General features: G+C 41.3%; 1 protein-coding gene across 1 annotated transcript in view; it reads left to right on the top strand.

Moving 5' to 3' along the window:
• SPTBN5 (spectrin beta, non-erythrocytic 5) overlaps positions 1-16,089 on the top strand; it is a 161,389-nt gene that overhangs the window by 48,957 nt on the left and 96,343 nt on the right. The window contains exons 21-27 of the mRNA XM_054969930.1: positions 3,101-3,265; positions 4,247-4,473; positions 5,777-5,963; positions 10,433-10,633; positions 11,598-11,714; positions 14,151-14,314; positions 14,994-15,126. Coding sequence (XP_054825905.1) covers positions 3,101-3,265; positions 4,247-4,473; positions 5,777-5,963; positions 10,433-10,633; positions 11,598-11,714; positions 14,151-14,314; positions 14,994-15,126 — 1,194 coding nt within the window. The remainder of the gene's footprint in view (positions 1-3,100; positions 3,266-4,246; positions 4,474-5,776; positions 5,964-10,432; positions 10,634-11,597; positions 11,715-14,150; positions 14,315-14,993; positions 15,127-16,089) is intronic.

The following is a 16,089-nucleotide window of genomic DNA, read 5'->3' as shown; positions in this document are numbered from 1 at the left end:
CGGGCTTCAAAAGCATGCTCCAGGATATCAAGGGCGGATCCAGGACAGCCGTCCATCAACAGATATCGCTGGGTGTCATCAGCGTACTGACGACACCCAAGCCCGAAACTTTGCACCAGCTGGGTGAGGGAGCACATATAAATGTTGAACAATAACAAGGAGAGAATTGCCCCCTGAGGCACACCACGGGATAGCGAGATGACAACCTCTCTGTGGAGAAAGGAGACAAGCCACTGTAATGCTGTCCCTTGAATTTCCACGTCGGCAAGGTGGTGGGTCAGAAGATCATAATCAACCATATCGTTTGCTGCCGAAAGATCTAGTAAAATCAGCAGTGCCGTTCCACCTCGATCCAGGTGTCTGTGAAGATCATCCATGAGGGCGACCAGCAGGGTCTCGGTCCCATGGCCCGGGTGGAAGCCAGACTGGAAGGGATCCAGGGCCGAGGTCTCTTTCAGGAAACTCTGCAGCTGTTTCTCCACTGCCCACTCAATCACTTACCCAGAAATGGGAGGTTCGAGACTGGGCAGTAACTGAGCAGGTTGGCAGGATCCAGTGATGGTTTCTTTAACAGGGGCCTCACCACAGCCTCCTTTAGTGCCCCGGGAAACCCCCCAGAGCCCAAGGATGTCTTGATAATAGCCTCCAAGGAATCCCGTAGTCCACCAACACTGGCTTTCACCAGCTACGATGGACACGGGTCCAGGAGGCAAGTGGTAGGCCTCACAACCTGCAGGATCCTGTCCACATTCTCTCCAGAGAGAAGGCTGAAATGATCGAATACCAACTCCGAAGACAGCCAAGGGGCCTCTAGTTCACATACCATGTCAACTGTGGCCAGCAGATCATGACGGAGAGACAGGACTTTATCAGCAAAAAAGCTTGCAAAAGCCTCACAGCTAATGGCTGAATTCAAATTTTAATGGTCTCCACCCAATAAGGAGACCAATGAACGTACCACATTAAACAATTTAGCTGGGTGTGAGCTAGCTGATGCAATGGAAGCTGCATAGAATTCCTTCTTCACAGCTTTCACTGCCACCTCATAGGATTTCATAAGCAACCTATAAGATGTTCTAGCCTCTTCGTCCAGAGATTGCTGCCACACGCGCTCAAGTCATCTTAGCTCCCGCTGCCTCTGCCCAAGCTCCTCCATATATCAGGGAGCTCAGTAACAGCAAGGGGAAAGAGGACAATGGGGAGTGATTTTGTTGATTGCTTCGGAAAGCCGGCTTTGCCAGTCCTTCACCAGCCCATCCAATGAACCGCCATGGAGCATTGGTTCCCGCAGAGCATTCTGGAAACCAATTGGATCCATGAGTCTTCATGGGTGAGCATAAATTAGCTCCCTGCCTTTGCAGGGGGCGTGACATCCCCAGCCGAGCCTTCAAGACCACATGGTCTGACCATGGCACCAACTCTACCCTATCCAGAACCATATCCAACCCCACTCCGAAGATCAAGAGGAGGATGAAGGACCGGCCATGGTGTGGAGCTGGGCCAGGAAGATGGAGTGAGGGGTGGACGGCAGGCAGGGACAGTCCCAAGAGTTTGGGATGTGGAGGATGAGCTGGATGTTTCTCCAAAACCCCGTCATTCATCCCGAGAACAGGAGGTCTGTGGTTGGCTGACAGAGCTGCCTAACAGGGTTTGGAGGGGTGAGATTGCTGTGCCCATGGCTACAGAAGGCCCACCTCTTTGGTTGCCTAGGGGATTGACCCTCAGCTCCTGGCTGTATAGGGCAGAATGGAAGCTCTCCAGATGGAGCTCTCCATAATGGAAGCTCTCCAGATGGAGCTTTGTAAACCGTTCTGAGTGGGCATTAAGTTGTCCTGAAGGGCAGGATCTAAATCGGTTGTTGTTGTTGTTATGGCTAGGAGAGCTGCCAATCAAGGGTACGTGGGCTATGATTGGGGTTTCCAGTGGCAACGAAAGGTCTGGGCCCATTGTTGCCTAGGGAATCAATGGATCGGCGCCAACCCATCTGCAATTATGAATTGTTCACGAAGCTAACAAAACAGGCCAAAAAGTTGTGAATTTCGTGATAATTTCTTGATAATCATAGCCCCACAAAATGCTGTTTCGCGATACACAAAAATGCTGTTTCGCGATGCCCGTTTCATGACAAAATTTGCTTCATATTTCGATTGGGGCCCATGTCTACTCCTAGAAGCTGTGACTAACCCAAGGTCACCAAGCTGGCTTCAAGTGGAGGAGTGGGGCATCAAACCTGGCTCTCCAGATTAGAGTCCTAGACTCTTAACCACTACACCAAACTGGCTCTCTAATGGCTTCAGTTGGTTTAGACTGGAGTAACTCACCATAGAATTGCACTGTTAGTGTTGAATATGGAAATTTGTACAGAATTTTTCTTCCTGGCTTGCATGTAGTGGTAGTATTTTTTTAAGGGAAGCTTCTAAAGCTAAAATTGAGGGTGCATGAGCTATTTCTGTTGAATCTTCAGGCTATGCTTTTAGAAATGAAGAAAGGAGCTTCAGATAATTAATTATGCTTGGATCTTGGCAATATCAGTTAGAATGTATATGTATAGCAATAGAAATATAAGAAGGAATTTTACAGATAATGGACCAAACTAGTACCACAGCAGTTTATTCAGTACATTTCACATTGGACCTAGGGTAAGCTCATGCTGGAATAAACACTGTTAGTCTTTAAGGTACCACTGGACTTGTTTTGCTACAGTAGACTAATTCAGCTTCTCCTTTGGAATATGTATATCAAGTGCCTTCTGTCATATATACAATTCAGACCAGAACTGGTAGTTGATCTGCCAAAATATTTTCTGCATCCACCTCTCACTCAGAGGTTGTTTGTCTGCAGATGACCTAATGGGATACGGAATGAAGCTATAAGAAAAGAAAAAGAAATAATACTTTGACCTTTAAAATAGCTTGATTGTAGCAGTTGGAGTGCCTTGCAGTAGCCAGGTTGGCTGATTGATTGGTTGGTGATCATTTATTTATTTGATCATACGGGGAATTTTTTTTGTTTTGGACAGCTTTACTTGAAATAAACATAGAAAAATGTATCAAAACTCTCAGGAGATTTTTCTTTGACCAAATGCACTGTGTATCTCCAGGCTGGAAACCAACTGGTTCAGAATGACCATTATGCTGCAGATTCCATTCAGGACAAGATGTCTGAGCTGAAGAAGAAATGGGAGAAGCTATACAGGAAGATGATGGAGCAAGGAGACAAACTGAGGCAGGCTGGACAGAAAGAACAACTTATGGAACTTCTTGAGGTCAGAATGTTTCTAGTGGGAAAGCAAGAATTGAAAAAGTTTTCATCTCACCCCCATTTTCTAAAGGGCATCTTCCAATAAATTAGTATAAAACTAAAGTAAAGGACCGGTCATGGTGATATCACTTTCCTGAAGGGATGCAAACTAACTTTCATGTCATTCATCAATCCAAACTTATGGAAATGGATATTTTATTTTTAAAGAAAAATAATGCAATCTGGCATTTTTAAAAGAGAGGGGCTTGGGCAGTTTTGCAAGTTCAACAAAAAAGGAGCAGTTTTGAGAAATAACATCCAATATTATCACTGTTATTGTTATATTATTTCAATGAGTACCCTACTTTTTTATACAGGGATCTCAAACCAACTAATAAGCATGAATAATAAAATTAAAAATGATAAACAATCTTTAGTGTACACAAAAACTAGCCCTTTACCTGTATGACAGAATCAACAAGGTTCTCTTCAAACATTTTACCAAATAGTATGGCTTAGTAAGTAGAAACACATCCTTTGAAAGTGAATTCCAAAGCAGTTTTGTTAAAGACTAAGTGCAAAATACTGTTTTTTGTAAACATTCCATATGCAAAGAACACTAAGCAAAACACATTCTGATATTCTTAGGGAGGAATATATGGCCCTATACAAGATACTGTTTCAAAAAGAGACTCTTTACTAAGCTTTGTCATTGTAACATGTGATAGACGAAATTATGATGGCATAGGGCCTTAGAACCAGCTCTTGAGATGTGCTAGGATATAAATACTAAAGGCTGGACATGCTGACTAAACAGAAGTTTTTATTGCACCTGTCAAATATTACAGGTCTGTAGTAAAATTCCAAAAAAGAAAAATTCTGGAATACATTTATTAAAACCAACCAAAATTTCATAAAATGGCATGCATCACAAAACACTGCTCAGTCTTTATGCCAATGGAAAAACAGGCAGGAGAATAATCCACTTTTTATCTGGCCTCTATAGGATGCTGAAGAGAAGATAGCGAAGATAGAGAAAGTCCTTCACAATGCAGATGTGGGTCATGACTTACGTTCCAGTCGCAGTCTGCTTACAGAACACAGTCAGCTGGAAAATGAGATGCAGCGACTGGCTGAGAAAATGAGTTCCATTGTCCTTCATGCCAAAAAAATGGCTATAGATAATTTTGACAGTGAGAGAATTCTGGGTGAAACACAGAAGTATTTGGAAAGGTGAGTTGCTGTCACTATTGGGAATAGAACCATGTATTGTACAGGCTCTTGTTCTCTTACCACTAAGGGCTGTTTCTATCTCAGCTAAGCACAACCTATTACCAGAACTCTGAAGGCTACACTGAAGAGGAAGAAAGCAGAACATGGGAAAGTAAGACATGAAAGACAGTGTGGTCCAGTATCTAGAGTGCTTGGTTAGATGTGGAAAGCCTAGATTCAAATTATGAAGATAGCTTTGGGCAAATCACATTCTTTCAATCTAACTTCCATCATAAGATTGATGTGAGGCTAAAATACTGCTCTGAGCTTCTAAGAAGGAAGTCAGGATATAAATATAACAAATAAACATGAAAAAGCCTGTATTGTCGAAGGCTTTCACGGCCGGAGAACGATGGTTGTTGTGGGTTTTCCAGGCTGTATTGCTGTGGTCTTGGCATTGTAGTTCCTGACGTTTCGCCAGCAGCTGTGGCTGGCATCTTCAGAGGTGTAGCACCTTTGCTGGCGAAACGTCAGGAACTACAATGCCAAGACCACGGCAATACAGCCCGGAAAACCCACAACAACCATCATGAAAAAGCCTATTTACAACAAAAGCAGCATTAGCCATTGGACCAATTTATTCATATAACTTATCTCAAAAATAGATCCTTGTGATATGCCTTCTACATTCATTTTCATTTCCCTTCTTCAGAAAGTTGCTTTTCCCATCAAATCACCAATGCAGTATGGTCTGCACATGTACCAGTGGAGAATGCTGGCCAGCTGTTGTCCAACCATGACAGCATGACGTAGCTAGGACAAAAGAGATCCTCCTTCTGTCCAGATGTGCCACAAACATCTTCTTCTTTTGTCACTTATAGCACTCATGGCCATTCATGGTCTAAGAATAGTGGAGGAAAACAGTTCTGATATACATTAAACTAGAATCTTTTGAGCCTTGTGGCCTTCAAATAAAGCTGCCTCTCAGGGATCACATTCTCTAGCTTTACTTGTGAGTCAGTTTCTTTTATTTGTGTTACTTTCTAACAAAACCTTCACTTCTCTTGGGAACAAGGGCAGAAAAACTGGAGTGGTGATTGAGTTCTATATTCACAATAGTTTTTCAGTGTTTCAGCAACCTAGATATGGAAAACATGAGTATTAGATCATAAATGAAAAGAATGCTACTTCACTGAAGACTGCATCATAGATCTTTTCAATGCATCTCACCATTAATCTGGTGATAAGAACTAATCTATTCAGAATGTTTGGTTATGCTTAAGCTGGATCAATGAACAGCATTGTTTTAATATCTGGTTTACAGGTATTACTCTCTCCAGGAGCCTATTGCTGAGAGAGGCCAGTTGCTGCAGGCAAGAGTGGAACTTTACCAGTTCTACCATTACCACGATATGGAAATGAAATGGATTAATGAACAAATGTCAATTGCCAACTCAACGAACCGAGGCAAGTCCTTGGATGTGGCTGTAAGCTTGCTACAGAAGCACAAGGTAACTCCTTAGTTCTGATGCCCCCTCTGAAGGTGGCATCATGTGTTCAGATTTTCTTTTCATTTCATTTTGAGGTTAGCATGTATCTCTTTAGCATGCTGGAAGATTTTTTTTAGGAACAAGGATTGATCCACCCAAATACCATCTCACATTAAGCACCATTCTAGAATCCTAGATCCTACTTGTCTAGGTATTGTTTTCTTCCCTATGTCTTCTTGGTATTATGGCAACCTATCTGCTAGTCTGCGGTACCTTCCAGAACAGGCTCTCCAAATGTCAAAAGAATTATAAGATCCACTGGTCAGTGTTATACACGAAAACCTATTTGTTATATCATGTACTATGGAATTATTATACTGTTCTTGAGAGTTTAGAGGTCCAAGGCAATTCACACCTAGAAATATGTCTGCCAGTAAGGATATCTTTAACCCATTTAGTAGCATGTAGAAACCTTTTCTTGATTATTTCTTCTTATAAATAATATATGCCAAGAAGCCTGTATGTTTTTGTTCTCGTCCTTTCCATTACACAGCAAAAAGTATTAATGGGGGGGGGGGGAGACTGACTATACCATTAATCAAAAAGAGTCCAGTAGCACCTTTAAGACTAACCAATTTTATTGTAGCATAAGCTTTCAAGAATCAAGTTCTCTTCATCAGATGCATGGTACAGAAACTGGTCAAGCGTGGTCTGGGGGAGCCCAGTGGCACCTGGCGTGGGCTTCCGGGGACCACAGTTCTCTTTGTCAGATGCATCTGACAGGGAGAGCTGTGGTTATCGAAGGCTTATACTACATTGGAATTGGATGGTCTGGTTGTTTTGCTGCTACGAACCAACACGGCAAACTCCTTTGAAGCCTCACACAAGCCAATTAATCTCCACACAAAAGGAGATGTTTACATTTACTAGCAAAGGAATGTTTTGGTTGCATCCCTCTCTCTCACCCCCGAATTGCATCTTCTCTCTCCTCCCCTCCTCCCCCCTCCTCTTCTATATTTGACCAGTTTCTGTACCATGCATCTGACGAAGAGAGCTTGATTCTCGAAAGCTTATGCTACAATAAAATTGGTTAGTCTTAAAGGTGCTACTGGACTCTTTTTGATTTTGCTACCACAGACTAACACGGCTAACTCCTCTGCATCTATACCATTAATGTATGCCAGGATCATACTATATGGTCATATAGAGTGCAGTGTCCCTACATCTATGGAATTTCTTTCACTTGGAAGCTCAAAGGTGAAGATCTATCAAAAGTATTCCCTCTCTTTTTATATCTGGGCTTTCAGACAGCTAAAAGCTTAGTACAACATTAACTGGTGTTTTTGTCTCTTGGATTTCCACATAATTTGTTTCTATTTAGTTACATTAATTCAGATGCTGTTGTGCATATTACATTTAAATTCCACCTTGAGGCTCAAGGCAGAGTACACAGTTTCTAAAAAGGCTCCCTTCCAGGCACTGACCAGACCCAAACCTCCTTAAGGTTGCTGTATCATGTATCTTCCAGCCTTGAGATTGAGCCAAACAGGGAAAAATGAATGATCACAGCAGCTTCTATATGGGTTCAGGGCTTTGTGTTTATGACAATGGTTTGATATGCAGATGAACATTATATACTGGGCTGTTCTCACTGACAAATCTAAGGCATTTAACTTCTAAGAATATAAGAAGAGGCCTGCTGGACCAGACCAGTGGCCAATCAGTTGCCCCAGAGGACCAACAAATATGGCATAGAGGCCAAGGCCCTCATCTGGTGCTGCCTCCTAGCACTGGGTTTCAGAGGTTTGCTGCCTCTGAAGGAGGCTTCCTTTAATCACCATTGCTAATAACCATTACTGGACCTCTCCTTCAAGAATCTGGCATCTATGCTTATGACCATCACTTTGTCCACTGGCAGTGACTTCCACAATTTAATTACACAGTTAGTAAAGAAGTTTCCTTCTGTCCTACTATCCCACACCACTTCAGGATCATTTTAACATATTAGCTAAACCACTTAAAGGGAAGGGTTGGCATTGGGGGCCAAACATGGTATGTGTGGAAGAGAACAGATATGCTTTATCTGGGGGTTTTTGGGGGGGAGGGAAATGACCTACGCAGCAAGCCATTGCTATGATACAGTCTGTTTTTCATAGATAAAACAGATTTCCCCCCTTCATAACACATAACTGTGTGTGTATGGAATCAAAGAGCGGGGGAGGGTGTTACAAGGTTGTATTAGACAATTAGAAGAATGATACTTGAACTTTGATTGGGATAGTCATCCATTGTAACTGGCTCCAGAAAATGGACCTGTGAGCCTATTTGCTTAGTATGAAGTTGGATAGTTTATACAGAACTTGCAGACAGAGATTTGTAACTGTGGGCATTTCATTCACCAGAACTGGAGAACCAAACTGAGGACATCTCTGTTTTAAAACCATATGGCTATATTAATATCATAAATAATTTAAAAAAATGAATAATTTCTCCTTTCTAATCAACTGGATGGTCTTGCACAGAGTATATTTTAGAAATTGCTTGGACAATCTGATTTTACTTATTTCTTTGGGAAATTGATATAGGAAAGAAACAATGAAACTTTGCAGTATTCTGAAGATAAGACAGATGTTTAAACTTAGTTTTGGAGTTATGAGTGATAAAAAGTTTTAAAAGTTTGTGTTTTTTATGTGAGAAAGGTTAGTTAAATACTGCATGTTTAACAGTTTCCTCTCCATGCAGGCTCGCAACACCCAGGCATTCAGAAACTACAAGCCAGATGCCAATTAAATGTTTCCTGAGTTTTGTGATGGATAAAAGCCATTTATAGCACTCTGTGCTAAATCCATTGCCTTCACTGTTGTAGCAACTGGAAAAACTTAATTTTTGTTATGATTTAACTCAAGAGAGAGGGTAGTAACAGCTCTGAGTCATCAAACATTCAACTCTTGGGAGTAGCTTATCCTACAAAATAGCACCTGTCACTTTCTAGTAAAGGCTGTAAGACTGTTCAAATGAATCTTAAGGTGTCATTTGAAAGCATGTGGCATAAATATGTTCCTGTGCTGTTAAACTAAACTCAGAGTTAGAATGCAGAATGAATGGTTGCCCCTATTCCCACTGTCATAGATGCAGAGGAGTTAGCCGTGTTAGTCTGTGGTAGCAAAATCAAAAAGAGTCCAGTAGCACCTTTAAGACTAACCAATTTTATTGTAGCATAAGCTTTCGAGAATCAAGTTCTCTTCGTCAGATGCATGTGACCAGTTTCTGTCCCATGCATCTGATGAAGAGAACTTGATTCTCTAAAGCTTATGCTACAATAAAATTGGTTAGTCTTAAAGGTGCTACTGGACCCTATTCCCACTGGGTCTGTCAGCAGCAGTGATAGTTAATGGATGCTAGAAACAAGCCAAAAGGAAGGCCGTCACCTTCATATTCGCTTATGTGCTTCCATTGATATCTTTCTGTGCAGTATTGAAAACAAACTAATAATGAACTTTAGTTGGACTTAACTGGGATTTTGTGGTAGACCTAAGAATGTAGGAAGACCCATCTGGATACATCCTTTTTACTATTCTGCTCAGCCATTGGCTATTGTATTTACTTCCAACTTGCTGTGCTTCCAAGCCCATTCTCTTACTCCTTAGTTGAGGTAGACCACATATTTGAGGGAAAGAGAGATTAAAATCAGCAGAAACAACAACATGAATTGACCCTAAATAAACTTTTATACAGATGCCTTTCCTGAGTTTAGCGTGTGAATCTATTAGAAGTAAAGAGGAAAGAAAAAGTTGCTGTCTTGTTGCAACAATGCAAAAATGTCATTATGGTCTACAAGACTAGAGGGACCCCAGTTAGCCAGGCACTAATTCGGATGATCAAACTGCGTGCAAGATAAATGTTCCCCATGCAGGACATAAGATATATGAGTCGGCCACACTGGAATTTTTTCCTGCTTGTAGTTACTCTGGAGTTACTTTTTAAATCAAAACTACATACAGAATTCTCTTCAAAGGGATGTGTTCACCCAGAGCTGTCTTTGTTATCTATAATGTGGCAAGTAAAACCTATCCTGTTTATTTGTACTTTTGGTGGTGAAGAGTTGGTTTCCCCCACACTGTCCTAGATATTATTTGTTAGGTTGTCTGGTATTGTGACTAGAATTTCAGTGCTGGCTGCTGAAATTGTGTGTAGGTTTTGTTTTTATTTTATATTTCTCTTGTTTCAATATAGATTTTTATTGTTTTGTTTTTCTGAACTTGTTAAGTAATCTTGAATGATGTACCATGACAGAAAGACAGCATAGAATTTATATATATCCATTTTAGATCCCTGAGACGTTATTGTAAAAGTAACTCAGTGCATACTTATATAACCCTCAGGCTTTGAGAAGTAACATCCTCTATGTTCATATCCTGTTGTCCTTGTTCAAAAGTGTTTTAGCCTTGCCTCTCACCTTTTCTTACCATTAATGAATGACTTTGTACTAGGAATTACAAGCAGAGGTGAATGCCCATAATCACCAGGTCTTGAGGGTTCTAGAGAAAGGAAGAGCAGTGTCAGAAGGCAAGCACATGCCATCCCAGAGAATCAAGGAAAAATGCCAGGAGCTGAGTGAAGGCTGGGAAGAGCTGGAGAAAGCATGTGAGGGAAGGCTCAAGCAGCTACAGCATTCTATTGCCTTCCATCAGGTATCTTTCAATGTATTTTCATATCACTCAGAATCCAGGCATAGGTAAAGGGTATTAAATATGGAGGGTAACACATTCTGCAAGTACTAGACAGCTAGTTTAAATATTTTTAAAGTCCATGATGGTAAGGTCCTTCTTGGATTATACCAATGTGTAAGTGGAGAAACACCTATCTCAACCCTATGTACACTATTGTTAAAAATTCCCTGCTTATCAAAATCATCAGGGGTAAAGCTATACAAGAACCCTTCTCTGTCTAGCATTTCAGGCAAAGATTTTTTATTATGATTATTATGGGTATGCACTTGTATATGTGATTGGCTCACCCACTTTTATTCAGAAGTGGTACAGTCCCAGGACTGCTGCACCATATACTCACATTATTTAATTGAGTCTAATAAAGCTACTTTTCTAAAATTTCTTACAATGGTCCATGCTATTAGTCCAGATATCAAGTAAATGCAAAATAACAACTACTACTACTACTACAATAGGAAAGAGGATTTGTCCTTGGCATTTGGAAACCTAGAAATTCAGGGGATTATCTAGTCTAAACCCTTGTTCTACAAGGGCATTTACCTGATAGGATCCTGCATGACCTTCTTTGGAAAACCTTTAAAGTACAAGATACTTCAGGAAAAGGTCACTGGGATGTGGTAAGTCATATAATTCATTTCATGGCTGTTTGCTCTTATCCATTTCTTGTTCATCACTGGTGAGAATAATGTTAGTTTAGCTTGCTGCTTGGGAGCCTTTTAACTAAAAGTAGAGAAGCCCAACAGTTCTGAAAGTCTTATCTACCTTTGTATAATTACAATTAGATATTTTACATTACAACCAGATCTAGTATGAAATCCACAAGTTTATCTTATCACAATAATTTGCAAATAGAATTTAAGAAATTCAGCAGGTAATCTTAATGTCAATAGAAATAAAAATAACCTTTCATTTTTTTTGTTTATAGCTTTTAATTGATATATCAGACCTGGAGAGTTGGATACTGGAGAAGCTCCCACTGGTAATGAACAAAGACTGTGGCAAAGATGAAGTTGCAACTCATAAATTCATAAAGAAACATAAGGTAACTTCAAGTGTAGGAACCCTCCCCCCCCAGTAAATAGCAAACAACATTGGGAGATGCCTGTCCAAAACCCCATACACACCAAACTTAAAATGGTTCATCCTTGATCTGTTGAGGAAAATATTTCCTGCATACCTTGAACAGGCCAATACAACCTGTAAATCACTCCACCCCTTTGCCTGCCCTGCCCTCACCTCCCCATTGGGCAAGCCAGGGGCTGGGGTGAATTTATTTATTCTATATAGGTTATCCATGATATGATCCTATGTAGGATCTCTCTCCCCCACATCTATACACTGGCATGGTCAAATACTCCCTCCTGTCAACCATTATCTCCTTCTGGTTTTTAGGAGGAAACCATCCAGCAATCCTACTTACTGATTGAGGGTACTTTTCAGCCAGGTGGAAAGCACCTGAACTGACCTGAAGGTGAACAGTGCATGTTCTTGAACTCCAGCAGTAGGGTTGCCAGGGGGCTACTAGCAACACCTGGGAACATTTAGAGGATGTGAACTGGCATGCTGGCATCACTTCCAAAGAATATCAGAAATAACATCAGCATCCCATGACATCACTTCAAGTTTTCATGGCAGTGACATCAGTGTGTCTCTTGCTATAGCAGGAGATCTGACAACCATATCCAGCAGTGAGATGGGTGGGTAATCACAACTAGAGATGGGCACGAACAGAAAAAAAATGAATGTGATGTTTGTTGTTCGTTGCCATCCATCAACAGGGACTCATGAACAACCACGAACATGGCCCTGTTCATGAACATGTTCGTGGTTGGATGTTCGTGGGGGCCAGCAGGCTCTCCTCCAGCCATCATCCAAGTCAAGATCCCTACCGCACCACTCCCAGAAACCTTACCTGAGCAGGCACCAGGAAAGGTACCAATAATAAATAATAGCTTGGCCCAGAGCCTGGCAGCAGCTCTGGAACTTGAAGGGGTAGATCCCTATCCCACCACACACACAGAAAATTCAAGCTCCAATGCACTCTATCAAAATGCCAACAGGAACTGTCTCTCTCCCTCTCCACTGTCTGCAAAGTCAGAGCTGGGAACCCCCTTCCCCCCTGGTCTTTGCTTCCTTGTAACAAATTTGGAACTCCACACTTGAAAGGAAGACCTGCCTATCAAGCTAAATTGGGCTTAGTTTGGGGTTTCCAGGGAAACAGCAAGAGTTCAGCCAGAGTTCAGACAATCCATGCCTAAGTTGCCAAGGGAATTCATTGCAGGTGCCAGACTGTCTGGCTTGACAAACAGCAATGAACGAGGCTTGCAACAACCACCTGTTCATTTAGAATGGGGCCTCATGAACAGCTTGTTCGTGAACAGCAGATTGGGCTGTCTGTGGCTTTTTTTTTTTGTTTCTATTGCTGTTTGTGCCCATCTCTAATCACAACTCAAATGACTATCAGAAACTACACAGAAGAGGAGTGAATTCTTTCTGTTTGAGCTGGAGACCCTGCTAGAAATGGGCAGACCTATTGCCATAATAGAAATGTTTAAGCCTAGCTAATCTCTTTGTTTTGTGAAGATCCAGAACAGAAAATGAAAGTATGAAAACTCTCTTCTGGCATTAAGAGGATTTTAGGAGGATAGATTCCACCCCAGAATAGGGTTGCCAGGTTTCTGCTGGTGGTGGGAGACCTTTTGCACCTAACAGGCCCTTCCCACCTCCCCAACCCACCTGGGCAGCAGGAGAAAAATTGGAGGAGGGGATGAGGAACAATCACCTGTCTCTTGATGTGATGTGTCTTGACTTCCAGGGTGACATCATCAAGTTGATGGCAACATGCTAATATTCAGTCAAAGCTCCATGGTTAAACCATAGAGTTTTGGCCTACAGATAGAGCCCCACTTTGAGGCTTGTAACCCTAGTTATCATTGGAGAGAAAAATAGACCGTAAATATCTAAGTAAATTATTTTTTTAATTGGCAAGCTGTTGCTTTAGGATTATATTTGACAACTGGAACTAAAAAAAAATCATGCTCATGGGAATATAGTCTTGATTCTTTCATTTCAATGCAGCTAAGCAGGAGCAGGAGGTTGCTGGCTTGGCATCGTTTGTATTCTGAATTGAAGAGGGCATCAGATTGCCAAGCACTTTCCTTATTGTTGTGCCTGGGCTCAGATTTAATCGCAAAGGGAGAAAGTCATGATTTACCTCTGAAAGAATATATTTTTTTGGCAGTAACTTTACCTTTCAAGAAATGAAATGGTAGCCATGTATTTGGTATATTAATTGGCTTCTGTGTTTTGATTGACTGGTGAACATTTTAAGAAACTGTTTGTTCTGCCAGGAATAAGCCCAGCTAGGTTTTGAAGTTGTCTGGCCTCCTCTTTTTGTACCTCTGCCGCTGGCCTGCTGTTTGTAGACTTTGTATCTTTTGCTTCTCCAAAGTTCAGCTGGTGTTTTGTTTTCTGTCAGGCGCTTGAGCACGAAATTGACATTTACCAGAGTTTAGCAGGGGAACTAGAGGAAAAGGCCAAAACCCTGCCTCTCCCAGGATTCATTCACTTTGATGAAGTTGATGCACCACAGGAGCGAGTTCAGTCACAGCTTCAGGAACTGCAAGAACTGGCCTCATCCAGGTATAAAAAGCAAAAACCAATGCTTTCTACTCATTGGTTGTGTTTTATAAATTAATTTTTCTATTCTCTTCATCCAGCTTTGGAACACACTAATGTATGCAGAGATAGATTTGTATGCTACCATATCTAATGGGTAGTGGGGGACAAAAGTTAATCAAATTCTTTAAGACATCAAGTAAGGGATAACATGTACACTGTCAGTTGTGCTGTGAAGTATGTCATAAGTATGTTGCCATGAAAAAAGGAGAAGAGAAAGTGCAGTATGCATCAGTTTCCCATACTATGTCGTCACATGTCGTATTTTGTACATGATATGGTACACATTTTTACTCTACATTAAGATTCTCTAAGTTGGTAAAAAATAAGCAGATTTCTAGAATTATAAGTCTAAATACAGGGAGAGATCCTGCACTAGGGCAGAATTCTATACCTATTAATAATGTTTTGGACCTGAAACGCTCTCCTCTGGTCCTCTAACAACAACTTGGTTACCCACTGTCTGCAGCTTTGTGAGTCATCTACTCAGTTCTTTCTGTTATTCTTGATCTATCAGTTTGGCAAATCATTGCCCCCTAGCTCCATCCTGACCTTTGAATTCTTTAAATTTTTTACTGTCGTGGTGATAGTGTAAATCTTAACACTGCAATCCACATATATATTTTTTTCTCTTTCCAAAAAGAGGGAAAAGGCTGGAGGAAACTCTCGCACTGCATGACTTCTTAAGGGAATATGAAGATCTGAAGGAATGGATCCATCAGCAAATGCAGGTTGCCAACTCTAATGATTATGGTATGGATTACGAACATGTCCTGGTAAGTTGAAGGAAAGAGATATGTTATGTCAAAATTCATACAGTGATGATGCCAAAAAAGTAATTAACTTACTAAAACAAGTACACCTTATTAACAAGATCTTGAGGGCAGATTTACAATACCCAGGATTTGAGTCCCATGACATCTTAAAGCCCAACAAGATTTTTAGGGTATAAGCTTTCAAGTGTCAAGCTGTATTCTTCATTACTTGGGAGAGAGATAACTACAAAGATGTTGTAAAGTGCCTTTGAAAGGAGGAAAATGTAATATCCTTCAGAAGTGAATTTTAGAATCATAGTATCATAGGGTTGGGAGGAACCTCTGGGGTCATCTAGTCCAACCCCCTGCAAAATGCAAGAATTTCCCATATTCCTCCCCCCCACACACACAGTGACCCTTACTCCATGCCCAGAAGATGGCAAAGCTCCATCAGGATCCCTAGTCAAACCGGTCTGGGGAAAATTGCTACCTGACCCCAAGGTTGTGATAGGCCTTACCCTGGGCATGTAAGAAGGGGCCACCAGAACTAAGCAGTGATGTAACCTTTCCTGCCCTCCCTCTCATGATCTTCCTAGGTTCACAGAATCAGCATTGCTGTCAGATTGCCATCTAGCCTCTGCTTTAAAATCTCAAAAGAAGGAGAGCCCACCACCACCTCCCAAGGAAGCCTGTTCCACTGACGGACTGCTCTGACTGTCAGGAAGTTCTTCCTAATGTTTAGCCAAAAACTCTTTTGATTTAATTTCATTGGCTGTGGTCCAACCTTCTGTAGCAGCACAGAACAACTCTGCACCATCCTCTATATGACAGCCATTCAAGTACTTGAAGACAGTTACCATATCACCTCTCAGTCATCTCTCCAAGCTAAACATACCAAGCTCCTTCAACTTTTCCTCATAGGACTCAGAGCAGAACTACAAGTGACAAAAGGCACAGATTGGACACTTGTCAGCTTCCCTCAAG

Source organism: Eublepharis macularius, chromosome 2 (assembly GCF_028583425.1).
Source record: "Eublepharis macularius isolate TG4126 chromosome 2, MPM_Emac_v1.0, whole genome shotgun sequence".
Classification (NCBI taxonomy): domain Eukaryota; kingdom Metazoa; phylum Chordata; class Lepidosauria; order Squamata; family Eublepharidae; genus Eublepharis; species Eublepharis macularius.
Note: the sequence above shows the minus strand (reverse complement) of the source record. Positions and strands in the feature narration are given on the sequence as shown.